We start from the raw sequence: 26,282 nt of genomic DNA, 5'->3' as shown, positions 1-26,282 counted from the left end.
TCTGGGGGAACTTCAAACACCGCCACTGCGCGAGGACACGCGGCCCGCGGCACCAATGAGCGTGAGAGAATCGCGGTACGGATCGTAATGCGGGGGGTACATTTTATTTCATATCAGCGCCAGTAACTTAGTGGCAGTGCGGATGAAGGCAGGAGGTGTATCAAAACAACGACCTAAACCAATTCAAACTATTTCTTATAACAACTGAAAAGTCAGTGACAAAAGGCTAAAAATTGCTTTTCCCCATGCAGCAATATCCAAACCAACCTAGCTTTTGAATTAACTAAAACAGAATTTAAATATTGTACAGTGTACAGTTAAACAGCATGAAAGGCAAGTGTTGGCTGATTTCGTAGCAGTTAATTTCCAGTATTCTATCCCATCATTTGTAAACTTGTTGAACAATTTCTGGGTATATAAATTCATAAAGTATTGGCCTATGACAGTTGGTAGCAAGCTAAAATACTTGAACAATTCCGCTGTGGTAATGAGGCAGTTGTGTGAGGAACTAGTTAATGTACAGAATCACAACAGATGAAATTTTTACCTTGGGGGAAACACCCTCCCTTGTACTCAAACTGCTCCTGTAGAATACGTGAAGGCAGGTATTCTGGCATATTACATAAGTTACCTGGTCAAATAAATCTATTTAAATGACCTCTGACAATCAGCTTCCAATCACACTTCACACATGTTCACAGTAAAGCAGGCAAGTCACCATCAAACATAACACATAAAATGCCACCCATATAACAGAAGACAGTTTCTAACCTTAACATTATGTAAACAATACATAGTTAAATACCCAACTCCCAGACAAATTAATTTCAATAGAGGTGTATTCAAACCAATAAAAACTCCAAAATATACGTACATCCTTCCTTTCTTAGCATCATTTGCCTTTCATTCTTCTCCCAAGACATAAAAATTGGTTTTATTTTAATCATTCTGTTTTTCCACTTCCTTTGTCAAAAAAAAGTGCAGTCGTTCTGGAGAACGGAAAGCTACTTGCAGAAAAATGTACGCTGGTAACAAGCCTGACATCCTCTGCTCAAACTTGGCATCAACAACCTTTCTATTAGAACTAGTGTCCCTTGTATGGAATTCCAATTCAGATCCCTCTCAGAGAGTGTGTTTCAGAGCTGTTCGAGGTTCCACCTTCATCAGGAGATTCTGCTGCAGTTCCGCTAATAGTTGATCTCGTGCCTCTGAATCCAGGAGGACCTGCTGTTTCACCAGAAACGGACCATCAGCTCTGTTCATTGCCCAGCTCATTTCAAGATTTCACAACAGTATTATTCACTAGTTGGCATAATTTGTACATTAATAAATGCTGTTATCTCAAAAAAGTCACATAATGCAAACTGTTACCTGTATAAGCTTATCTCTCATCTCTAGATTTTCTCTTAGTTTCCTCTCTTCCGCAGTACTCTGCTCCTTTTCACTCTGCCACTGCCGCTTTGCTTCCTTGTTCTCTTTCTCTCTCTCCCGCAGCTCCTTCTGCGTTTCCTTCAGCTGCGCTGACAGTGCGGACACAGTCTGACTGTGACTTTCCCTCTGTGTCTGGGGAAGGAAACCATAGTTTGGTGAGTTTTTAAAGCCCGGACAGTACACATAACTCCAAGAATACCCAGCTGTGGCTTTACACCCTGCGTATACACTATCAAACTTCAGGCAATAAGAAATTTCCTGGTTAGAAGGCTTAATTTCTAATCACTTTACATATCACACTCTCACCTGCATCAGAGTTTCAAGGTCTTTCAAGCTCACATTAAGCCGATCGACTTCCTGCAACAAGGAGGCACCGTGCTCCTCTTTGTCTTTCAACCAGCGGGACAGCAGCATCTCCTTTTCTCTCAGCTGATAGGCCAGAGCAGCCTCAGCCCCTGCACCCGACACTCCTTGTCCAATCACAGAGTCCGAAAGAGCCTACATGCATGGAAAGCAGTCAAGAAATTGGTAGCGCAGTGGCACAGCAAGTAGCGTTGCTGTCTCACGGCACCTGGGTGGTGCGAGAGGATGTGGGTTTCATCCCCACTCAGTCTGTGTGGAGTTTGCATGTTCTATCTTGGTGCTCTGGTTTCCTCCCACAGTCCAAAGACATGCTGTTCAGGTTCCCCCATAATGTGTGAGTCACAGAGAGAGTGTGTTCCGCTGATGTATGGATGAGTGACCCATTGTAAGTGGTGTATCTAGCAGTGTAAGTCACCTTGGTGAATGAGGTGTGTGGGCTGATGACACTAAATAGAGTTAATTAAAAGTCACTTTGGAAAAAAGCGTCTGCTAAATGTAAATTAAATACATAAGTGCAAAAACATTAAGTGATACATGCAGCAGTCACTACTGGCAATAACAATGATACACAACGAAAAACAAGTGTTGGTAAAAACAACCTGAACGGAACAAAGTGGAGAAAAGAAACAGTATTGCTGCTATGGAAAAAAACACATGTACTAGTATCAGAAATGTAAGTCGTGCTTAAAAAAGGCTGTGTGCTTTCCTACCTGTATATCCCGCTGTGCGCTGTCCAGCGCCTCTTTCAGGAAGCATATGAGGGCTTCCTTCTCTTGTAGCAGTGCAGTCATGGTCTGGTCTCTCTGTCTCCACACCTCCTTCTCCCGCTGCCCCTCTTTTTGTGCTCGCTCTCGTTCACTCACTTCCAGTCGCAGTTCCTGAGACATCGTGACAGGAGAATCTCAGCAAACTGTGTGAAGTCGAAATGCAATACAGCTTGTACAGATAGTACGCAATATACTTTCAGAAAATAAATGGAATCAGTAACTTATCCATTTCCATCTGAAAGGTGTTCTCATTAAATGCCTTTAGCTTTAGAATCTAACAAATTCTTATGGAAATGTTTGTATATACATTATAAGTATAAATTATACTGCATAATAAACAGTATTAATGGATAAGGTTATTTGCACTTGTACTACAAAATGCTTTAAGGAAGAATACTTACCAAGTCAAAAACACAAAAGCAGGGAAAAATTTATACTGATAAAACTCATACTATAGACTGTGTCATAGTCTTGAGTTCTACATTATGTGAGGGATCACATCACTGCACAATTTGAGGAATAGAGAAGTTAATTCTGAATTACTGAGATAATGTCCTGGTTGCACTGCAGAACGGTGCTCAGCATGTTGAGGTCCCTCTCCCTCTCTCTTGTAGCCTCCCTTAGAGCTTCCATCTCTCTCTCCAGTCTTTGCTCCGTCCCTCTTTGCTCGGAAAGCATGGATTCGAACACACTCTAATGAAAATGTCAAGCACAGGACACAACGTGACACACGTTGACAAAAACACTCGTGTGCTTAATAAAGCACACATGAAGTAGAGCGGCACAATCAGTTATCTCCCACCTCATGGGGGAAACACATAAATTTGACAAACAGATTTGTTCAAGTGTCACTCCACCCATACAATTGGTTACAAAATAAAGAATACCATGAAAAAAATTCACACACATAAAAAGTGCATGGCTAACGCAGGGAAGATGAGTAATGAGAAGAAACACAATCACATGTGTAAACCTTGCAGTACATCTTATACAGTCAATGAAACAGTTCTAAACAGTAAACAGTAACAGTTCGTGTCCACACCTCATTGTCTATGCGTGTGTTTTCCAGTACATCTCTCAGTTTTTCCACCAGTTTTTCCCCTGCTTCAGCTTCCACACCGACACCTGCACATAGTTTTTGGACCCAAGTCATACAGTCCTGGAGGAGAAAGAAACACGGGGTCAATCAATCTTAAGGCACTCGAGAAAGAAAACATATGTGACTCACACTGGCAAATACCTGCCCACAGAGGGCACTGGGTGTTTAAAAGAATACACACAATAATTCATTCTAATAAAATTATGCACAGATTATGAAAACAGTCCTCAAATGCACTAAGGCATCCATAACTTATTCAGTGCCTGCCTCACCTGGATGACTTTTTCTCTGCAGTGTAGTGCATTTGCCACACTCTGGAGCAGCACACTCTCGCTGCCAGCCTGTGGTGCCGGAACCAGGAGACAGTCAAAAGTTTTTAGACTCATAAACAAAATGAAATGCTCATTTTTAGTTAATTTTGTGGAAGTGAAACCATACTGTAAAACACTGGTGTTCACTATTCTTTTTGTGTCTTTTTAAGTATTCATGGAGTAATCAAATCCACTTTTGGCTCAAGAGTGTGCTCCTTATGTTAAATTTGGATTAAGATTTAAATATCCTATGAGATGTAAGTCACTTTGGAGAAAAGTGTCTGCTAAATGAATAAATGTAAACAAAGATTAACATAAAACATCTAAAAGATTCACATATAAAAGCATATACACATATTATCACAATAACATTAAACATGGTCTACAAGAGATTAAGGTACTATTTGCCTTCAAACTATTGTCAGGATACCTTTAAAATCTGCACCAAACCAAAAATACAAAAAGCAAGTAACTGCTTAAATACTATATCCATCTTAGTCAGTCAGACCATATTCAGACTAATACATGGCACATGGCTGATGAAAAAGGACAATAATACAGTATAACCTCGGGAACGAACCATTAAGTACTCAAATGATTATAATTACAGTATACTGCTATAATAATAATAGTAAAAAAACAACAATAAACACATGGCTGCCACAAAACCAAGCAGAACCATACCCTCCTGTCTGACAAGAGGGCTTTAATGTGAACGCATTCTGAAGCCTACAGCACATTTCATATCAATCTATGTTTAACTACATACTTTTCAGAGAAGGACTCTATAAAAACAAATTAAACCATGGAATGTCACGCTCAGCAGTTCAAGAGCTGTTAATTCCCCTCATCGGACAGACACCCACAGCCTGGGGCAAACTCCTTTTGAAGAGGCAATTCCAGGAGAAGGTGTGTTTGCGATACGACGGTTTGGGTGGAGGCCATAGGCACGCACTTGTTGTTTAAGACAATCTCACTACCCTTTGTTACACCTGTACAATAAAGAAGTCAACATGGGATGACTTAATTGAAAGAACTGAACAGTCTTTAAAGATGTGGAATGTTTTAGGACAATGGTCTGCTGCAATGAAACCAGTAGGTAAAACTAAATATGATCAACAGAGAACGGAGAAAAATGCTAACCTAAAATCCATCAGCACGCAGGGTCATTCGGATCTCTGCACCACAGTACAGTACTCTTAGAACACTAATGCCACTGTCCACCTAACTAAAAATTTTCAAAATTTCAATCTCATGGGGTATTGTAACACGGAGACGGAGTTGTAATAAGTACAACTCCTCACATGCACAAAACGAAAAATGCTATTCCTCCATTTTCCCCCCAGATATCTTTTATACACACCTTTTCCAGAACTGCTAGCTGACTGGCATCCTCTGCTGTATGTCCATTTACAACCTTAAGATCGGCCTCAAGGGTCTTGATGCGTGCAACAGCTTGGTCCAGTTGTCCTCTTAGCTGTCTGACTACATTGTGCATTCGACCTTTACTCTGAAAATAAGATGGGAGATAAATTGTGAAAAATGAAGTAGTAATAGTTAGTACAAACTTAAAGAGCAACAGGCATCTGCCATTTATGTCTAAGTATATTAGTGAATTTTTAGTAATTTAAACCTGTAGTATCTAATGACATTAAGTTGAAATAAGTGCATTCGATATTTTAAAAAACAGTAAAACACCAGTAATCACTAGGATAAAAAAAAAAAATTCTAACTTAAGTTAAATTCTAAATTAAAAATCTTCTCACCTCTCTGTGTAAAGGAATAAACTCATCAGTCAGCTCAGTTAACACATCTTTGGATTCTCCATTGATGACTTCATCCTCGTCATCTCCCTCTCCAAAACTCAGCACCCTTACAACACCTGTCCCTGACCTTTCACCTGCAGCTACCGAAAACCCCTCCTTCTTCCTATCCCGAACCGGAATTCTACTCCCTGCTGGAGAAGTGACTGGTTTTGCTATTATGCCCTTTAGCTCACGGAGAACATTTCCTACAGTAACCGGAGGCTCCCCTGACCAATGGAAGGCTTCATAGCCATCCAGTGAATCCAAAGACTGAATAGATTCAGAGTGAGAAGGTCCCTGCAGAGAGAGACAAGAGCCTGCTAAGGATGCAGTGTCAGAGCTGACTGATGACAACCTTGACCAATGTAAGGGCATGCTACGGGACTTGTCCCGAGATAGGGGCAGCGGGGAAAACGGCTGAAACTGGAGGAAACGAGGGACTCCGCAAACCGACTCATAGTCTGAGTCTGAAACTCGCAGAGCATTGCACCCTTCACAGTTTTTACCCTTCTTACATCTTTTACCCGTTCTCCGAAAATAAGGGCAAGTTTTCCATTTTTCTGACCAAAACTCAAATTCTGACAGGGCCATATTGTCTTTGAGCAAATCCCTATAGCCATCTTCTTCTTGGTTCCCTCTGTCTGTCCCACCTCCCTCATCATCCTCACTGGTGCTTCCTTTCATTGGCCATTCATCAGCATTACGTTGTCTATAAACACTGTAAACCCACTGTCTTATCTTGTCCCTCTCTTGACTCAGATTCTGCAGCTTCTCAGAAGACAAGACTTTGACTCGAGCAATGACAGTGTCAAACTTGAAAACTCGCTCCAAAACTGACACACATTTTCCACATAGGAACTCCCCCTGCCCGCTGTCTCGTGGTACAGCCTTCCCTATTATGTGTTTCAGCACAGTAAGCAGGTCTACACCTCTTGAGGGGGAGGACAAGGATTGTGACTTTGAGAGGGAGTGGGAGGAACTCAAGGATAGACTGCTACCTAATTAAAAAAAAAAAAAGAAAACCAAACAATGATTTCAGAATTGTAATGACACATTATGTACATTTTTATACAATACTCATACAGTATTAGACAAACAAGAGCTTTAGATAAACAAAATTAGGTGTTATAAATCCATAATTGCTAAATCAGAATTTATTAACTAAATAAGTGTCTGCTTGGGAACAAAAATATTCATTAATTTTTTCAGACCAAACCTTTGGGTCCTTTATTATTTATTGTATTTTAAAATCTAAGAAAATGCAGAACATTTAGGGTTAGGGTTGAAACCAATGGCTTAATTTCCCAGACAAACAACACAGTGACAATGTGTGCTGCCATTGTTAAGGGTGGGGGGGTCTTTTTAATGAAGAGCATAAATAACTTTGCACTGGTGCAGGCGACATTCTCTCTTACCCCATGGGCTACTCCGGGCCGACCTACTCCGGCCATCTTTGCTGATGGTGTCAGAGGGACTCTGGGGGGGTCTCTTCTTCTGGCCTGCAAATAGCCACCTCCGATGGTTGCCCAGCAGTACCCCTCCACAGAGTCGACATCCATCTTCCTTGTCTTTCGTTGTCATGGTGATTTCAGTGACAAACAATACTTAAAAGTCCTGAAATTAAATTAAGGAATTTCTGGAAAAATACAAATGGTATTAACAACTTGATCTTTGATCAAAGCACATGACTGTTTCATGGCTTTAATGTTTAGTTTCTGAATGACACATGGGTCATACAAAACTCCCAATTCTGTTTCGCTCATGCATGTTTTCTTCCTGAAATAAATTCCTTGGTGCTTTTAGAAATAGGACAACTGAACTTTGCAGCAAATGGAGTCAAAGCATGAAATATAGATACCTCTAAAAATTATAAATTAAAACTATGTTGACAGTAATATTCAACTTGTGTGTGGGTGCTGGAAACAGTATACTCCAGGAAAAAACTGAAATTGCGTTTTAAAAAAAGAAGGAAATGTGCTGTCGACTGCAGAATAAATTTGCTGTTACACCCCTTATGGATTTTCCACCATTGTTTGTTTGAAATGCTGCAGTAGACCAGAGGGCAGGAACAGTGCAGGCTTTCAGCCTTGTTCACTGACCTGTTTGCTCTGGAACAGCTGTGTGCCTGTTTACAGTGGCACACTGCGACCTTCAACTGCAGCCTACTACCACGCTAATATGTAATATGCGCGCAATACTCTAATCGAGAAAATAAGACCAGCCTCCACTTTTCAAGTTAACCCCACAAAATTCGATCAAGAATAACTGTCTCTTCATCGGCCATTTCCATGCATGACCTAAATCAAACTGTGAGAGGGATTTTCCTCTGCGCCGTTTGCGTGTACACGAGGAAATACGGCCGCACGGAGCCCACATAAGTTACTAGTGAAGCTCTGCACTCGACTGCAGCGGCGGGTGAACTTCAATATGTTCAATAAGTTACCTTTTTAAAACCACCACACGCATTTTAAAAATTACTTTTAAAATGACACACAAAGAAGCTCTGCCACTTGTAATCGTTAAGTTCTGGTGAATTCGGTAAAAAATTGTGTTTTGTTGATTAGTTTGTTTCAGCAAATCACCAAAACTGGCTGGCACTGATTCAGTCAGTGTAGCGTTATGCTACTGTTAGAAATTTCTGTGCTCAATGTACACCATAATGTATGTTTTATGTAGTATAAATAAATCTAAACCCGTCATAGTTCCCATGATGAGCATGATGTCTCTCACTCTCAATCCGTAACGCGGAATTTGCCCTCTTACGCCCCATAAAGGTGACTATACGCTCCAGAAGACACTGGCGTTTGTTCTCATATTTAATACACGGCGCTAAGTCTTGACAATTTTGTACGTTAACACATTAATCGACGGCAACGTGGGAAAAAAAGGAAGTTTCTTACGCGCAACAGGAACCGGGGACCTGCAGCCGGATCAGCGACGCGGCGCTCGCGCTACCTTGGTGACGTCATCGACCATACCTGTTCCACTAGTGACATCACAGGGCTTACACGTTGCGCTGCATTGTTTCTCACTAAGCAAAAATGCCCCATTCCAAAGTATGCCGTTTACATTTAAAACGAGTAAGTTATTTATTCCTTAGGAAACTGTGGTAAGTTGTTAACTTTTTTTCACTTGAAACTAAGTTCTGTTTTTTGTAGTAGTAGTCACTGCGTGGCAGATGTGTAAACAAGTGTGTAAACAATTCAATTGTGCAGATATGTGATGTGTATTCAGCGTGCAGACTTAACCACATAAATGCATCCTGGAATTTGTGTGGTGAGGAGCACAGAAAATCGAAATGACTAGCCATGCAACACCAGCGAAAACTGTGTAGGCCTAATGATAGCTTGGGAAACAAAAGAAGGGAACTTTTTTGCTGTAGAGGCAGTTTCAGGAGTCAAAACAAACAAGTGTGTTTCCATTCATTATTTAAATTTTATTGTAAAAATACCATGAAATTTAACATAATCCAGTAATTATATACACTTTATTTTTTGCTTCAACTTTAATTTTGTATTCTCAGTAGAAATCATGTAAAACTGCTCATTTTCAATGCTGATTCTAAAACGCCAAACAAACCATCGTTGGGGCTCCCCATCAGTGTGTGTCCGGGAGGTCTATGTGAGCCATTTCTCAATGCATCCCCTGTATACTGTTTCATTGGAGTGCCATTCTGTGTGATGCACCCCATTGAAGGCACAAATCACCAGGTCTCCACGAGTGTTCAGTGTCTTCAGCCCAAACAAATCCTTCACATACAGCTTTGTGTGTACAAAGAGAAGGTTAAAGTTGAATACAAATAAATCAATACCATTTAAGAATAAAAATGAACAAAAATGACAAAATTTTAAAACTCACATCCTCCTCCTCCATTTCAACAGTGTTCTCCTTTTCGTTGTAAAATCCAAAGTGACTGTTGAAAGAATTCCAGTGTGAGATTTTCATATCAAAAGTCACAGGGATGAGAAAAATTTACATACAGTAATTGAAACAAAGAAGAATCAATAGGCAAATACATTCAAAGTTAATAACACATGGAAGTCAAAACATAACAGAAACCGGAACCAAATCAGGAAAATGTTAACATACCTGGACTGCCATGGTGTTATTACGCCATCATCAGGTCCACCAATCAGCACTAATTTATTAATACGCAGAAAGTTTGCTTTCCAGACTAAGAATGCAAAAGATTAATGACATATAGACAGTAAAAACTATACAATAGAGTACATTAAAGCTGTAATAAATGCAAAACTGCATGTATGACTGATAGCTGAAATACCCTGGTTTAAGGGCACATGTGTATCAATCATATTTTAAATAGCAAGACTGTTATTTAATAATAAGCGTATATTGAGCGCGTACTTAATTGTTAGGGTTATTACCTGATGTATTAAGATGTGGTCTTTCACTGTTGAGCAATGCAAGATATTTGCTGTTTTTTAGATACTGGTCTCTGTGATGTGGATCTAAAAGGAAAAAAGAATACTGTACATTAACAGCAAGGATGTATGATACAAAACTGTCCCTCCCAAAGTTCTTTGCACCCTTGTGTTGCCTCTTACCATTCCAGTAGTTGCAGATAGACAGCTCCTGCCCCACAGTGTTGTAGCACACAATATAGAGTTTTGACTTGATAAAATGTGGAAAGAAATGCCTAAGGTATTCTGTGTCTGAATATGAAAAAAAAAAAACAATCTGCATGTATCACTTTAATATTTTACATTTTACATTACATTTTACATTTACATTACATTTTGGCTATTGGCCAAATAAGACAATAAGAAGACATTACTTGGATATATTAAAGGTTAGGGGTTAAAATACCTATCACTGCAGAAACAGATTTCATTTACACTGGAAACATACTGAATTAATTATCAAAACAATCTGCCCAGGGTACATTTGATAGCTTTTTCATTATAACAACTTTTGTGACTTTGTGACTACTGACCTCCATACTGTCCAGCTTGTGGTGCAGCAAGGGAAATGAAAGTGTGAACATTGTGGTCTGGAATGATGGAGAGTAGTCCCCTACATATCAATCCACCTAAGAATCACAGCACACAAGACAAACAAGACAGCCTTGAATAAACACATTTTAAACACTGATGTGGTTAAAAGCTACAAAAAGTTTGTGACGTGATGCAAATCTTCACAGAAGATAATATGCACCAGAGATGTTACCTCAGAGGGTCAGAGGAAAATAAATGCATTAATCACAATATGGACAAATTAACGAAGGAAGACCTTGTGAGAAACAGATGAAATGAACCCCATCTGTGGCATTCTGCATGACAGGGTAGGTGATATTCTTAAAGCCTTCCACTTGCTTCCACATCGACGTTAGACTGGCACCATTGTCAAACACGTCAAAGACAAACACTTCGGTGCCTGGGTGAGACTGAAAGTAGACAATGTTACACAACTGGGTGAATGATAAATGGAGAGTACATAACACAGAACAGAACATCACTGTTACTATTTATTAGGACTTGACAACAAATTAAAAAACAAGATTTAATACTTTTTATAGATGAGTACTGTTTGCATAATGAATTTCTCTAGATTTTCAAGTTTATGTACTGAAATTATTCAAAGACATATTTTTTCTTTGTAATTTTTTTCTCATTTAGCTTACATTTTCTCCACACACACTTACAGTGTTTTTCAACTATTTACTCGATTTATACAGCTGGGTAATTTGAGGGGATGAAATTCAGCAAAGAACCCTGCTCAAGAGTACTACAGCAGAAAGTAATTGGATCCTGGATGCTTTGACAGCAAGACTTGAAGCCTCTAAGCACTACACTATGCCAGTTATACATCTTATGTTAGGCCTTCATCTTCTGATGTATTACAATGTGTTATCATGGTGGGTTAAGAAAACGGAACAGAATCCCTTTGCAAAACCTAGAGAGTTGTGTAAGAGATGAAAGTCTCATATTTAAAAAAAACTCTTATGTGAAAGTGAAAAACTCTCTGTCAGACACGAGGACTGGACGCAGGTGAGTTTGTGGACCCAACTGCAGGTTGATCTTTAATCTTGTAGATCAGGTTCAAGGGACAAGGCAAGATCAGAGTCAAGAACAGGCGAGGGTCTATCCAGGGGGGAACGTGGCAAGGCAGACAATCCAGACTCAGTGGTCAAACAGAGAACAGGCAGGGGTCAAAATACCAGGACAGGCAAAACACAAGTGCTGAGCAAAGACGCTGAGACTGCAAGGGCACAGGACGATTGCAAGAATCGGCCTCTTTTATCCCTGGTCTTCTTGAGTGGGCGCAGGTGTCTCCGCTTTGCTCGTTCCCAGGGGCGTGACACTCTCATATTTCAGCTGCACAAAACTATTATATATAGAATGTGCATTCTCCCCTTTCGACTCATTTGCATCAATATCACAATTTAAATATTTTCTCTCTCATTTATAGTTTTAGAAATAAATATGTAATTGTGAAAGAAGAATTTAGTACAGGTGGTCCCCAATTTATGATGGGGTTAACCATTATTATTCTTATTATTATTCGGGTTCCCCGAAACCCAACGTAAGTCAAAATATCGTAAGTCGAAAATGCATTTAATACACCTAATACACACCTCTGCGTGACAGACTGGGAGATGCAGATCACTGTCACTGCCCAGCATCGTGAGAGTATTGCCCAGGGGAAAAAATCAAAATTCAAAATTTGAAGTACGGTTTCTACATAATGTCTATTGCCAGCTCACCATCATGAAGTCGAGAAAATTACGGAAATCGGGGACCACCTGTATACCATTTATTTCATGAAATAGGACTCCAGGCAGCAGTTGGAGCTGAAGGTGAAGCTGTGGCCTTGTAACCAAAGTTGTTAAAAATTCAAGAAAGAGCCCAACTGTTTTCTGTAGCTGTGCCATGTTGTTTTGATCCATAGCATTTTTTACAAAAGGCAAAGAGCAAATGCCATTTCCACCTGAAATTAAATACAGGAACTAACTTTTACCAGTTTTCACTCTTCACTCTCACTTCTTGTCTGTATACTCACAAGTGACGTTTAGAACACATATTTAGCAATTTCATTTAGAAAAAGAAACATGACTTTTTCTGACAGTTTTTGTTTGTTTGTTTGTTATTTTGGGCTGCAAGTATAGGCTTCCTCAGTACATTGTGGCATTCTGAATTAATCCGTGTCTGTTATGAGCCTGGTAAACAGAGGTGCGTGTCCATACATGGCATACCACTATTTAATATAGATTACATGTGAAAAAAAAAGGAAAAAACTGAAACACAGGAAACACACAGGCTGTGTTAAGATTAAACTAGTGCTGGTGGATAAATTCTGAACTGAGCAATACTACACTTGAATTGTATGGATCTGAAAAATTAAATTGGTCAAATAAGACATGCATAGATGCAAAAAGGGAAACATGATCAGAGGGGGGAAATAATTTTAAATGTATTCTTGAAATGGAAGAACAATAAAGTACCTGCATGTATAAATTAGAACTGCTGGACAAGTGATCTGGGGCAAACATGTAAAGTTGGATGGATGGATGATGATAGATGGATGGATGATTAAAGAGCGCTCCACGCGCTGTCCTCTCACCTGCCTGATGAAGGTGGACAGTTTACCGAAGGTCCTGGAGCTGTCGAAGAGCCCGTGGACAATGATGACCGGTTTGTACCCGACCACCGCCGCACACGCCAAATATGCGCCGAGAAGCGGCCACAAGATCCGGCACCAGCAACCTCCTTTCATGGCACAATATGATCGACAAACCGTCGGAAGACCGCCGGTCTTAAATGTTCAGCCGAGAGCGACACGAGGACGTGCGTGGGAAACGCTGACACGGTGAGTCAGAACCCTCGCAAAGCCCCCCGCGCCATCCTAGTGGAACGCACCAGTCCCGCGGGCTCGTCTAGTCTATACGGCCCCGCGCGCTCAGCCCCTCGTTCCGGGTTCCGTAGCTCACGCGCAGGCACTTCCTCACACACGAAGTACCGCTTCTTCCTTTGCCTCGGTGCCAAAGCAAGAAACTTGCCTCATTCTGCAACCCGAATCACAAAACTGGAGTTTATTCTGAATAAATATTATTAATAGCTATTATTAAGTGTAATTTGACCTTTGTCCTCAAATTAATTGTGGCAGTAACAGGTTTCAGTGAGTTTTCATAGTGATCGCAGCAGTGGTTGGAACAGCTGTTCAAAAGTCCAGATAAACACACACACACAATATATTATATATGAATATATAAGAAATATACAAACAAATATATTTCATTATTATATATATTTATTTAAATAGTAGATAATGACATTCTTCACAAGAAATTCTGGACCTGTCTGGATGTCTCTGACTCAGTTGCTGGTCTTAGGTCAGGAGTTGAAATTGTCTCATTTGATTCGAATTAATCCAACAGGGGATCTAAGAAAACAATAATGGTTGTGCCATGTTTTTCCATTTTGAGTTTTTAAGTCTTTATTATTATTAACTCATTTTTTACACTTCTGTACAAGTATGTCTGAGATTGGAAGCAGCTATTTATTTTGCATAAAGAGCACTTGCTTAGGTGACCAGTTTCTCTGCCAGTACAGCACAAGTTGAAGACCTTGCTACGGTCCTGACTACTTTAAACTGAATCAGAATATGTATCAAAAATGTGCTTATATCATGTTTTGGGCCTAACTCTCCATATAATGTAAATAATTCAACATGTGGCATCAGCTTCTCTTTGTATTTTGCCTAAGGGCTAATGGTTGACAAGTAGTTTACAGTACATTATGAAAGATAATGTCACTATTCAAATGTTCTGTTGCTGCACTAAAATAAATAATTTATTTATTGCCTCAATAAATGGTTTCACCAGAATGATAACTGAAAGGCATGGCGCAATGCCACAATTTCATTTTCTCACTAAAACCGTTACTCAAGGTCCAGAATAAAAACTTTCATGGGTATGAAAATTCTTTGTTGATGAATACATAAAAGATAAGTTACCTTTATACCTCAGGAAGACTTTTGCAAAAGTATGCAAGAAAAAGATTTGCTTCCTTTTTTCTTAAGACAAGATGACAAACCGAAAATATCCACCAAGTCATCGGTTCTGCAACTCAGTGGAGAAATGAGTGTAAAAACCATCAGACACCTTACAAAAAAAAAAATGTGCTACTTGCTTTCTTCTTCTCCGTAATTCTAAATGTCAGCTCGCTGCATTTCTTACCCATCCGATCCTACAGTTTAATTCCAAACGTTTCTTGATAATATCAAACATGTAATAACGATGAATTCCTGAAAGAATGACCACAGCTTACATTCATTTTAAGCAATAAAACTGACAGATCTCTGTTGAAGGTTTAAATGTAAGCTTAGACAACACCATGATGCTTAACATTAATAATACTTGCTACAGCTAACACTGAGCAATGATTTAACATTTCAGTTGTGCAGTGCATTCAATCCGCACCATTAATAGGCACAGCTGGAACAAAAGCTTACAAAGGGTCTGCCGGGCGAGGAACAGCGATAAAAGTCAGCACTGGTGCTGAACTGCTCCACTTTATTGCTGTCAGCTTTTTGCTTTGCAAATGTAAGCTAAAGGACAGCTTCCTTTAGATCAGTTTCAACTGTTTTCACAACTGAAGCCTCTGAAGTGCAACCCTTGTCCAGATTTCAAAATGTGATCTTTTGGAAAGTCCAATATGGAGTTTAAAAACATGTATTCCCCTCATTTGACATGAAGTGTGTACAATAACAATAAAAGTATAAGTACATTATGTTGTTGGGCTCACTATAAGACAAAGAGAGACAACATCAGCGCTACTTGGATGCAGGGCCTTTTGTGGTTACCACTGAACTACGAGGTAAAGTTAGAAAGAGCAAAAACGACAGGAAGTGGCTGTCAGCCAGAGCCGATGTGTGCCATCACTACAAAAAGCTGAAAACCTCTTATCTCTTTTCAGAACACATCATACTACACTTGCACTATTCAAATGTACAGTATTATTTACTACATTAGCCTGGGTCTGCTGTAACAGAATATGAAAGAAACCATAATGAATTGGGTTGACTAACCCGTTGACTTTGGTTAAAAAATCATGTTTGCTCAACACTTCCTTCAGTTGTTTTTATGACAAGTTAAAACAAGGAGTGTCTCATCATGGTTCAGAAAGCATTTTCATCTTTACTGTTATATTTCACTGAATGAGCTGGTCATATGTGGTTAAACCTAAAATGTGTTCGATAAAAAACCACCACTTTTCCGCACAGTTACATTATTTTATTATAAATATAAAGTGTAAACAGACAAATAGGTAAAAGGTATTCTTGTACCTCATCATTTATAATGATAAGTAATTTATATATTTATCTAATATCTTTGTCCAGGACAACTTAGATATGTATACTAAACTATTTACAAGGATTTACTCATTTATAGCTGTGTAATATTTACTAGAGCAATTCAGGATCGCTACACTTTTAAAGGGAAGTGTAGTGGGATTTGAACCTGGGTTTTTGAGTAAAAGGTGACAGCTCTAACAATGATGCTGCATAATTTCCTAAAGTTAGAAAAGTTCTCAGTAAGTTAACTATTGCTATTTGTATTTCCAAAATACCGTTTTCTTTCCTCACACGGTAAAACTTAACAGAATTCCTGTATTACAGTGCAATTTGTTATTTTATTAATTACATTGCAATCAATTAAACATGTCACTCCTCTAAAAACGCGCAACCTATGGAGTAGGAGAACTCCATGCTGTAAATGATACCAGATGTTTTACAAAGACAGCATAACAATGTTTCAAAATGAAAACCTTTCTAAAGCTGTTGAATACATTTGATAATTATAATGTAAACATGCATATGTCACAGTTTGTGCTCTTACAGTTTATGTTCTTATTCAGTCATTCTGAAACATACTATTTTAATTAGCATACTATATATAAGCAGTATGTAGTAACATACAGTGGTGCTTAAAAGTTTGTGAACCCTTTAGAATTTTCTCTATTTCCACATAAATATGAACTAAAACATAATCAGATTTTGACACAAGTCCTAAAACTAGATAAAGAGAATCCAGTCAAACAAATGGGACAAAAACATCATACCTGTTCAATTATTTACTGAGGAACATGATCCAATGTTACATATCTGTGTGGGGGGAAAAGTATGTGACACTCTAGGATTATCAGTTCATTTGAAGGGAAAATTACAGTCAGGTGTTTCAAACAAAGAGTGGTGCAGTGGGTATGGCCTGTTCCTGCTCTATGGTGGATCTGGGGTTTAAGTCCTGCTTGGGGTGCCTTGCGACGGACTGGCATTGCATCTGGGGTGTGTCCTCTCCCCCTCCAGCCTTGCGCCCTGTGTTGCCAGGTTAGGCTCCGGCTCACCGCAACTCCACTCGGGACAAGCGGTTTCAGTCGATGTCTGTGTGTGTGTGTTTCAATCAATAGAATGACAAGCAGATGTGACTGGGGGAGGCCCTGCCTTATTTAAAGAACATAAAAATGGGCAAAGTCTGATATTTGCAACACAGGTTTGTGGAAGTGTGTCATAGCTTGAAAAAGGGAAATTGCTGAGGACCTCAGAAAAGAGCTGTTGATGCTCACCAGACTGGAGAAGTTTAAAAACCATTTTTAAAGAATTTGGACTCCACCAGTCCGCTGTGTGGCAGATCGTGTACAAATGGAAGAAATTCAACACCACTGTTCCCCTCTCCAGGAGTGGTCACCCAACAAAAATCACACCAAGAGCAAGGCATGTAATAGTCTGGGAGGTCACAAAGAAACCAAGGGTAAGGAACTAAAGGTCTCTTGCATTGGCTAAATATCAATGCTCATGAATCCACCATCAGGAGAACACTGAACAACAATGGTGTGTATGGCAGGGTTGCAAGGAGAAAGCCACTAACCTCCAAAAAGAACATTGTTGCCCCTCTACAGTTTACTAAAGACCAGGTGGGTAAGCCAAAAGGCTACTGGAAGAATGTTCTGTGGAAGGATGAGATCAAAATAGAATTTTTTGGCTTGAATGCGAAGTGTTATTTTTGACAAAAGGCTAACACTGCATTCCAGAATAAGAGCTTTATTCCATCAATGAAACATGGTGGAAGTATCATGGTTTGTGCCTGTTTTGCTGCCTCTGGAGCATAATGGCTTGCATCATCGATGGCGCTATGAATTCTGAATTGTACCAGCAAATTCTACAGGAAAATGTTAGGGTATCTGTCTGTCAACTGAAACTCAAGAGAAAGTAAGTCATGCAGCAATACAATGACCCTAAACTCACAAGTCATTCTACCAAAAGAATGGATAAAGCAGAAGAAAGTTAATGCTTTGTAATAGCTGAGTCAAAGTCCTGACCTTAATTCTATAGAAATGTTGTGGAAAGACCTGAAGCGGGCAGTTCATGCAAGAAAGCCCACCAACATCGCTGAGTTGAAGCTGTTTTGTACGGAGGAATGGGCTGAAATTCCTCTAATCCGATGTGCAGGATTGATCAACAATTACCAGAAGCTACTTGCAGTTATTGCTGCACAAGGAGGTCACACCACTTATTGAAAGCAAAGGTTCCCATACTTTTGCCAGATATGTAGCATTTGATAATTTTCCTCAAATAAATTAACAAGGATAATGCTTTTCTCTTGTTTAATTAGGTTCTCTAACTAGTTTTAGGACTTGTGTGAAAATCTGATCATGTTTCAGGTCATAGTTTTTTGGAAATAGAGAATTTTAAAGGGTTCACAAACTTTCAAGCACCACTACATATCTAAGGATAGCTTACTAATATACTTAGATATATACTTAGGTAAACGTTACCAGAATGGTTCACAAAACTTCACTCATTATCAGTAACCTCTTGTCTAAATCAGTTGCTGGCAAGCATAGGGCACAAGGCCAAAGAGCGCACACTGTGGATGGAATACCCGTCCATCACAGCACAGTCACACACACAACTGTGCACTGCAGGCAATTTTAGAGTTGGAAATTGCCTCTTAGAGTCAGAAATTTCTCTTAATGTAATGCATAAATTGTATTTTTGCTGAGATGTACGTCGCTTTGGACAAAAGCATCTGCTAAATGAATAAATGCAAATGTAATGTCAATTCTCTTGAAACATGTCTTTGGAGTCTGGGAGAAAACCAGAGCACCAGGAAGAAACCCATATGAACATGGTGAGAACATGCAAACTCAACACAGACTGAGCTGAATTTTAACCTATACCTGAACAGCCCAGGTACTGTAAAGTGACAGTACTCACAGTTATGCCACCCACTTTACAAAATTCCTGATTTTTTTACAAAGATTAATTTTAGTAACGGCATGATTCATCTGCAAAAGGAAAAGAAGAAACATTTATTGTAATTCTGTTACAATATTATTTACCACATTAACCATGGTTACAACAATGGTAAAGCAGGACTTACTAGTTATACTTAATCTGTTGTTGATATACACTGCATATACATCATTATTATTATTGCTTTGTTCATAATGTCTTTTTTAAGTTTCTATAGTTGTGTGTTGAGCTGTGCAAACCACTTACCTACTCTGATCATATTCCTGGCACTTCTAAACACAGATGATCCTCTTTGGTCTTGCTCTTCCTCCTCTTCCTCCTCTTCCACCTCTTCCTCTTTCTTTCTCTCTGAACCTGGCATTGGGGGGCTAGGATGGGAGGCCAGCATAGATATCTCTGATGGATACTCACACACTTGTTCCAGTTGAACCTCATCAAAACACACGTTCACCTGGGGTGAAAAGGACATAAACTTGTGAAATGCCTTGGCTAGAAATTTTACAAAGTGTTGTTTTGCTGAAGCCAGCATTTGGATTCATTTATTAAAGGTCTTAATGTTTTTGTGTAGGGGAAAAGATTATTGTCTACCAGCTATGCCACCTGCTATTGACATCAGGTGGCATAGCTGTTAGGACTGTTGTTTGGCAATTTGAAGGTCCCCAGTTCAAATTAGTGCTCCTTCTGCAGTACCCTTGATCTAGTTAGGAAATCCAAGTTGCTCCAGTTAGAATGCCCTGCTGTATAAATGGATGAATCACTGCAAAGTTATCTATTACTGTACATTGCATTGGACAAAAGCATTGGCTAAATAATTTATTATTATTATTACACAAAGGCAAACCAATAGCATGGACTGTTGAAAATATACCCTGTTTATTTCCATCACTAGCATCCTGTAATTCACTCCACCTCAACGAAGTACTACCTATTAGAAACGTTACAAAAGCCATACTTCTCTGTTCTGCTGAAAATGAGATTCGCCAAAAGGGAACAGTGCTTCCAAAAATACATAGAACAGTCATCAGATGTAATTAAACTGCCCTAGTGTTTAACCCTAATTTAACCAAAATAGTAATTTGTTAGTGACAACACTATACATTAATTGCCATAAGATGATATATGTAAAATTGCATTTTTAAAAAATACAGGTGAACATTTAACCATCATAAAACTTTTACTAGGGAATCTACAATTTTTTTACCAAATTAATGATAATCATATTAAAAAAAGAAACTGTGGACAGATTTTGAAACCTGTTGTGTGGTGTGAGTTTGAATTTTACTTTTTTCTATGCTTCAAAAATATATTAAAATCTAGTAACAACTTGTATATGTGCAAACGCTAAGTGACAGCTGTTTAGCTGAAAATAAAAAACTTAAAAATTAAGAAAGCCAATTTGATTGAAAAAGTTAAATTAATCTGTACTCTAAACAATTCTGAACTAAAGAGGAAAGGGTGTTCCTGAAGTGTTAAGATTAGGCACAAGCTAATCCTTTCAGCCAAAAATAGCAAACAGCTGAGAGAAGGCAAGAAGAGGCATGGAGGTTGAAAAGGTGAAAGAATATAGTGATCACAACAACATAGGTAAGAACTGTTTAGACCATTCCACAAAAAGGCCTTCAGATCCATGTTTAATCAGGGAAATTCTGCCAAGAACTGGGAAAGACACGAAAGTTCACAGTGGGGAGGCAGGGACAGACATAGCAGCGGGAGATAAGGCACCCAAGGTAGAGTGAAGAAAAGTAGAAAATCACCCCCTGCTGTGAAAGAGCTACGTGTTTCCTGAGTGGATGGGATTCCCAGCATAAGCTACTTTCAAAAGCAGGAGGTGTGGGTGGTTGACATGGAGTAGGCCATGGCAGAATGCATAATAGCATCATTTATAATTAAGAGTCAAAATAATGCCAGTTGTGCTCACCTCTTTGTGACTCCTTCTGTTCCTGGACAGACATGATTTCTCAAGAGTCTGATAACCTCCAATGACCTCAATCTCTTCCACTACAGGGTATCTCCTCCTGCTTCTATACACCATGTTGTGGGTGTCAGCAGGCTGGGTTTGAGGATGTGTCACAGTCCTCCCAGTTGATGTACCTGAGCTTTCGCCAACCCCTCCTTTCCGGGGGGTGATGGTGATAGTGTTACCTCTCCGTACCTGTACTGCTGATGAGCTCTGGAATGGGGAAGGATCAGGTGAGGCAGAAGGAGAGGGAGAGAGAGATGTGTGGCCCTCTTTTGTGTTTTTCACAGAGTTCTTGGGATACTGGGTGGATCTGGGGCTGACAGTTGTGGGAAAATTAGACCTTGGTTGTTTGAACTGGTTCCTTTTTGGTGGTGTGACGCAAGGTGCTTTCTGGTTATTACTGGTTTGCTCTTCCTCTGATTGTGGCCTCTGGCCATATAGCTTTTGGTCTTCTTCTTGTAATCGATCTTGGTTTTGTATCCATTGTGATTTGGTTTCACTGTATTGCGACTGTCCAAGCTGTTGTTGCACTTCTTGAAATGCTTCCAATTCCTCTAGTGTGTCTTCACTCGGTAATTGCTGTTTTTTTACTTTTAGATCTTCTAGATCTTGATTTGGTTTCCAACTAAATAATGGTTTTTCTGCTATTGCGTTTGAACTGTATGGATGGGTTGCTTGCTCTGTTTTCACATTGTGTAATAAATTGTTTGTTATCTCACTTGTATTTATGGAGAGTCTGGAGATGGCTGACTTTGGGCTGCACACTGGACTGACAGTAACATCATGTCTACGAGGAGTAGAGGGAGAGTAAGAGATAGGAGGGGAAGGAGAAAGAGAGGGTGGGAGATACGGGAGATCGCCAAGTTCTTCAAAAAACTCTTCATTGCCCTCTCCTGTTCCATCTCCAGCACCCTGAATTGTCTGATGGCCTTTGTCAGACTCTTCAAGATGTAGGACCTGTTCTTGAGCTCTTCCTCCATCAGTGGGCACAGTGTGGTGAGAACACAAAGCTGTGAAGATTTTCTTTTCTTCCCCTTTCGTATTTGACTGGTACTCTGGAGAAGTCAGAGTTCCTGGAGGCTGTGAGTGGAGTTTTGCGGAACCTGTTTGAAATACAGTTTCAGGTGGACAAGACGCCAGTGATAAAATCACCTTCTGCATGCCACCTCTCAGTTCTTCTTCCCTTCTTGTAGCTCTTTGCTCACCCCTCTCAGTCAGCCATTTCTCTTTTCCATCCCACATGCTTATTTCCTTAATTTCCATCTCATCGTCTCGAGTCTTTTCCTCTTCCCCACCTCTTTTTCCACTCATATTCCCACCTTCCTGCATCTTCTCCATTTGCTTCTCCATCTCTTTTTTCCTTATCTTTTCTCGAAGAGATTCAATGCGAGTCAAAGGTCGACCAGCCTTCCAGCTCTCCCTCCTCACAACTCCTGTCCATTCTTCCCCTTGATTTAATTCTTTATCACTTGGTGTATTTAATTTCTTCTCCCCACTCTTTTCCCCCAACTCCACTCCACAGGATGGAGCTTTAGTTATTATAATTTTTGGACCTCCCGTCTTCATATCACTCTTTTTCTCAGTATACCCCTCTATGCATGTTTCTGTGTGTCCTTCATGGTAAGATCCAGCCTTGCCTCTTTCTTTACCTTTCCCGTGTGTATCCACGAAGCTGGTTTCATCACTCTTTTTCATATCGTCTGAGAATGTGTGTATCCATGTATTAGTTTCCCCCTCCTTCAGCCTTCCCTTCTCATTTTGTTTGTCACACTCAGTTTCTCCAAAATTTAAAGACTCATTAAATTTATTTCTATAAACAATTTTATCACACTGAATGGGATGTTCTTGTTCTTCATTAAGTACAGATTTGTCCCTTTCCAACTTCTCAGAAATTACAATTATGCTCTGCTGATGATTTGACTCAGATTTAAATGTGTTGGTCTCTGTGTCTTCTCCTCTTAAAGTTACTGCTGATTCTTTTTCCTGCTGAACATAATGTCCTCTGTCTCTTTCCCTGCCCTGCTCTCTCTTCACTGACATGTTCTGCATTTCCTCTTGTCCCTTCTTATCATCCTCTTGCTTTGCTGACTTTTCTACAGGCACCTGCCTGGAAGGTACTTCCAGGACAAGTGTGCTTTCTTTGCTAAAATTCACAAAGGGTACCCTACCCTGTTCTGCCCTCCCCTTCTCCTTGTCACAGGCCTTGTCCAGGGATCTTTGTATTACTTCCTGTGTTTCCCTCCCAATTTCTCTGTCTATTTCCCTCACTTTTCCTGTGCTTGTCAGTGCCCTACTCTCACTCTGCATTGACTGCATCACTTGTATACCATCTGGGCTCCCACACTGAATGTATGCTTCTGCCTTGGGAGGGCTGGATTTCAGGTACACTCTCTTTGAGCTGGCTTCTCTGACGCCTATGATCTCTAAACTACCTGACTGCATTTCCCTCCTATGAAGATGCTCCTTATCTATGACCAGTTTCTCACTGTTAGAAAAGCTGACTGACCGCTTGGGTCCTCTCCCACCCTCTTTGTGGTTATCTTCACCTCTTCTTCTTCCTCTCTCCATGCCTTCCATCTCCCCAAGGCTAAGTCTGGCCCGTGAGTTCCAATGCTCCTGTTTTCTACGATCGCAGCAGTCTGTGCTTTTTGAACGCGATGGGCGTTTCCGGCATTCTCCAAACTTACTGAGCAGTTGGCTAACCCTCCCACGTCCCTCAGTCAGATCCCAGTTGTCCAAATCTGATTCCTCTCCTTCTCGCCTCCTGTGCTTCTCACTTCCTGTTTCTTTCTCATGTTGGCTGCTTATGTTTATTCCTGAAATCACTCCCATTTTTATACTGGCCCTACTTCTCTCTCTCATATTGTCCCTTGATATGTCATCCCATGCTACAGTTTCTCTTTCCTTCTGAAACCAACATATGCCACTTCTTCCATCACTCCCCCCCTTTGCAACAGTTTGTCTCCTTGATTCACCTTCCACCTCAATATCTTTGGTATGCTTGTTTGACCCTTCGGTTCCAATACTGAGATTTGTTATAGGTTTAATGAGCAGTACTCCAGAGGCACTGATTTCACTTACACTCCATCCAGAGGCCAAAGTGTCTTTTAGATCCGCTTTCCTTCCTTGACTTTCACTCAACCATCTTAACCATTGCTTTCTGTTCTCCTCTGCTTCTTCCTCACACTCTTTGCCTTTCCCTGTCAACTCACTTGTGTCTTCCTTTAATATAATTTCTGCACCTCTATGTTTCCCCCATTCATTGTGGTGACTTAAACTCTTTCTTTGTGTCTCTCCTGCCTTCTCTGTTTCCATCCTGTTATCTTGAACTATCCCGGTCCCTTTCTCCCATTCACTCCCTTTCCCTCCTTCTCTGTCTTTTCTCTTTTCATCCTGGTAGCGCACAAATGGGTTTTGCTTCACTGGTCCAATAGTCTCAAGAGACACCTGACTCTGTGGCTTAGAGTCTGTACCAAAATCAAACACTAAAACTGCTGGGTCTTCCTTATCAGTGACATTTTCAGTCCCAGTTTTATAGTCCAAAACCTGGAATCCACTCTCTTTATCTCTTTCTCTGTCTTTCTCTCTCTCTCCCTCCTGTTTCGCTCTTCTCCTCTGGATTATTCCTCGTTTCCATGCAGGCATGTTGGCTAACCTTTCCTTCTCCTCCCGTTCTCTCTTCTCTCTCTCTTCCTCTTCTCTTCTCTTTCTCTCTAGAAGCATTTGTTTCCATTCAGGTAATGAAGTATGAGACATAGTGGGCAAACGTTAAGTGTTTAGAAAAATAAATGGAAGGGATTTTGTTGATTGACTTGTTAATTGTTCACACCTTTCAACAGACACAAAATAAAAGTGATTAACATAACCCATTCTAACCAAATAATTAAAACCAAAAGACATAATAAAATAATATTTGAGCAAATTAAATTTGTAATAATGACCTTAATAAGCATTCACATAATTTCTGAAAATGAATCTGCAGAAATTTACTGTGGAGTGTTAACAATATGCAGACAGTTAATATTTGCAGGATTTCTTGTTTTTTTTAAATATTTGTTACTTCTGGTGAAAGCATTTTAAAGTGTACTAAGAAATACATTTGTAATCACCACACCGATAAGTATTAAAACTCACGCTTCCTTAAAGTTACGCAAAAACTTTCGATAACCATTTTTATAATTTACTTTATTGGACATACGTCTAATATACATAAGTTCAGGGCATGTCAGTGCAAAAAAGGTTGCATAAATACTATATTGCATTGCTTATGTAATTTACACATACTTTTATTTTAAATGTAATTTTATTTACATTATCCTAACACTTTCAACTTACCAATCACGCCTTGGTGAAGAGAACCCTGAGGCTGAGGACTTTTTACAGGCAACGTCACACAGTCCTGTTCATTCCCCAGCTTTTAATTACAGCAGATTTCATGGCCAACTCATAAGCACAAAAGACCTGAAGCCATAACAATTTCACAGAAGAAATGTGCTAGGTAGTTCCATTTCTCTCTCTGTGCAAAGCTGTGCTCACAAACTGATGTGATGAATCCTCCGTTGGCATTAAAATAGACTTACTTTGGTTCCGTGCGATGCTAAGCTTATAATGACATTGTCGTAATTCCTTCAAGGGAGTTAGTCGTAGTCACCATATTGCTCAATCCCTCAACTAAGAAAACTGTCCTCAAGTCAGGCATCAGTTTCTCCGCCAACGACCCCATACCTCTTCCCTCCAACTTTTCATAAGAAGGAAATAGAGAACGGAAGAATTCCTGGCCTTACAAAAGGGAATTCCATTTTTTATTCTTCCGAGCATTTTTCTTCATTTATGAAGTCAGCTCACTGTACATTTTTGTCATAGCATTTGCTCAAAGTATATTTATTGTGTTGGGATACTTGTCACTAGTATTAAAAAAGTAGCATAACCAGCCTTAATTAATGTAGGTAACATTGATGTTGCGTTCAGTGAATAACTCGTCACTAGAGGGCAGTAACACAGACTGCGTTTACATTACAAGTTTTCTTTTCGACCTCTGAGGCGAACATTACGATACTGCGTAAATAATCGATAATTTTACATTCCATAGATATTATTAACACTTATTCTCGTTTTGGCAATGTGTCATTACATTATTTGATGGATTATATAGACTTTTTTTTGAACATATAGTAAGAGCCCGGCTAGCTCAGTCGGTAGAGCATGAGACTCTTAATCTCAGGGTCGTGGGTTCGAGCCCCACGTTGGGCGATTACGCTTTTTTCGGAAATTACG

The 26,282-nt window shown here is 39.7% G+C and overlaps 2 protein-coding genes and 1 non-coding gene across 6 annotated transcripts; 1 reads left to right on the top strand and 2 right to left on the bottom strand.

The window, feature by feature from the left end:
- Positions 1-64: 64 nt before the first annotated feature.
- LOC108927458 (uncharacterized) lies at positions 65-8,752 on the bottom strand. Of its 4 annotated transcripts, none has more exons than XM_018740783.2 (11): positions 8,677-8,752; positions 7,192-7,390; positions 5,738-6,774; positions 5,335-5,481; positions 3,933-4,001; positions 3,604-3,720; positions 3,105-3,254; positions 2,505-2,672; positions 1,738-1,929; positions 1,372-1,563; positions 65-1,227 (listed from the first exon to the last, which is right to left on the bottom strand). In XM_018740783.2, exons 2-11 carry the CDS (start codon positions 7,355-7,357, stop codon positions 1,123-1,125), a joined length of 2,343 nt encoding a protein of 780 aa, XP_018596299.1. In that variant the 5' UTR covers positions 7,358-7,390; positions 8,677-8,752; the 3' UTR covers positions 65-1,122. The 4 variants fall into 4 exon arrangements, with proteins under 4 accessions (XP_018596299.1, XP_018596302.1, XP_018596300.1 ...); XM_018740786.1 differs by having other exon boundaries at positions 65-1,224; XM_018740784.2 differs by having other exon boundaries at positions 7,192-7,412; positions 8,677-8,743.
- Positions 8,753-9,278: 526 nt separating this feature from the next.
- Positions 9,279-13,689, bottom strand: LOC108927395 (lysosomal thioesterase PPT2-A-like). Its single transcript, XM_018740664.1, has 8 exons — positions 13,358-13,689; positions 11,027-11,180; positions 10,731-10,826; positions 10,342-10,449; positions 10,162-10,245; positions 9,866-9,950; positions 9,635-9,689; positions 9,279-9,537 (listed from the first exon to the last, which is right to left on the bottom strand). The coding sequence occupies exons 1-8, from the start codon at positions 13,508-13,510 to the stop codon at positions 9,394-9,396; spliced, it is 879 nt and encodes a 292-aa protein (XP_018596180.1). The 5' UTR covers positions 13,511-13,689; the 3' UTR covers positions 9,279-9,393.
- Positions 13,690-26,185: 12,496 nt separating this feature from the next.
- Positions 26,186-26,258, top strand: trnak-cuu (transfer RNA lysine (anticodon CUU)). The gene has a single exon. It is a non-coding gene; the product is annotated as a tRNA-Lys (tRNA).
- Positions 26,259-26,282: the final 24 nt, after the last annotated feature.

Source organism: Scleropages formosus, chromosome 18 (genome assembly GCF_900964775.1).
Source record: "Scleropages formosus chromosome 18, fSclFor1.1, whole genome shotgun sequence".
Lineage (NCBI taxonomy): Eukaryota > Metazoa > Chordata > Actinopteri > Osteoglossiformes > Osteoglossidae > Scleropages > Scleropages formosus.
This window is presented reverse-complemented; position numbering and strand designations above follow the sequence as displayed.

What these genes read in the sequence shown, in the direction of transcription:
- LOC108927395 (XM_018740664.1), bottom strand. Translation starts at nt 13,510, where the DNA reads ATGAAAGGAGGTTGCTGGTGCCGGATCTTGTGGCCGCTTCTCGGCGCA. An exon ending in TGTCCACCTTCATCAGGCAG is followed by an intron (nt 11,181 to 13,357) that starts GTGAGAGGACAG and finishes GTCTACTTTCAG; the next exon opens with TCTCACCCAGGCACCGAAGT. An exon ending in TATCTGCAACTACTGGAATG is followed by an intron (nt 10,246 to 10,341) that starts GTAAGAGGCAAC and finishes TTTTCCTTTTAG; the next exon opens with ATCCACATCACAGAGACCAG.
- LOC108927458 (XM_018740783.2), bottom strand. Translation starts at nt 7,357, where the DNA reads ATGACAACGAAAGACAAGGAAGATGGATGTCGACTCTGTGGAGGGGTA. An exon ending in GCGCACAGCGGGATATACAG is followed by an intron (nt 1,930 to 2,504) that starts GTAGGAAAGCAC and finishes CCATGCATGTAG; the next exon opens with GCTCTTTCGGACTCTGTGAT. An exon ending in ACCTTGAAACTCTGATGCAG is followed by an intron (nt 1,564 to 1,737) that starts GTGAGAGTGTGA and finishes TTCCTTCCCCAG; the next exon opens with ACACAGAGGGAAAGTCACAG.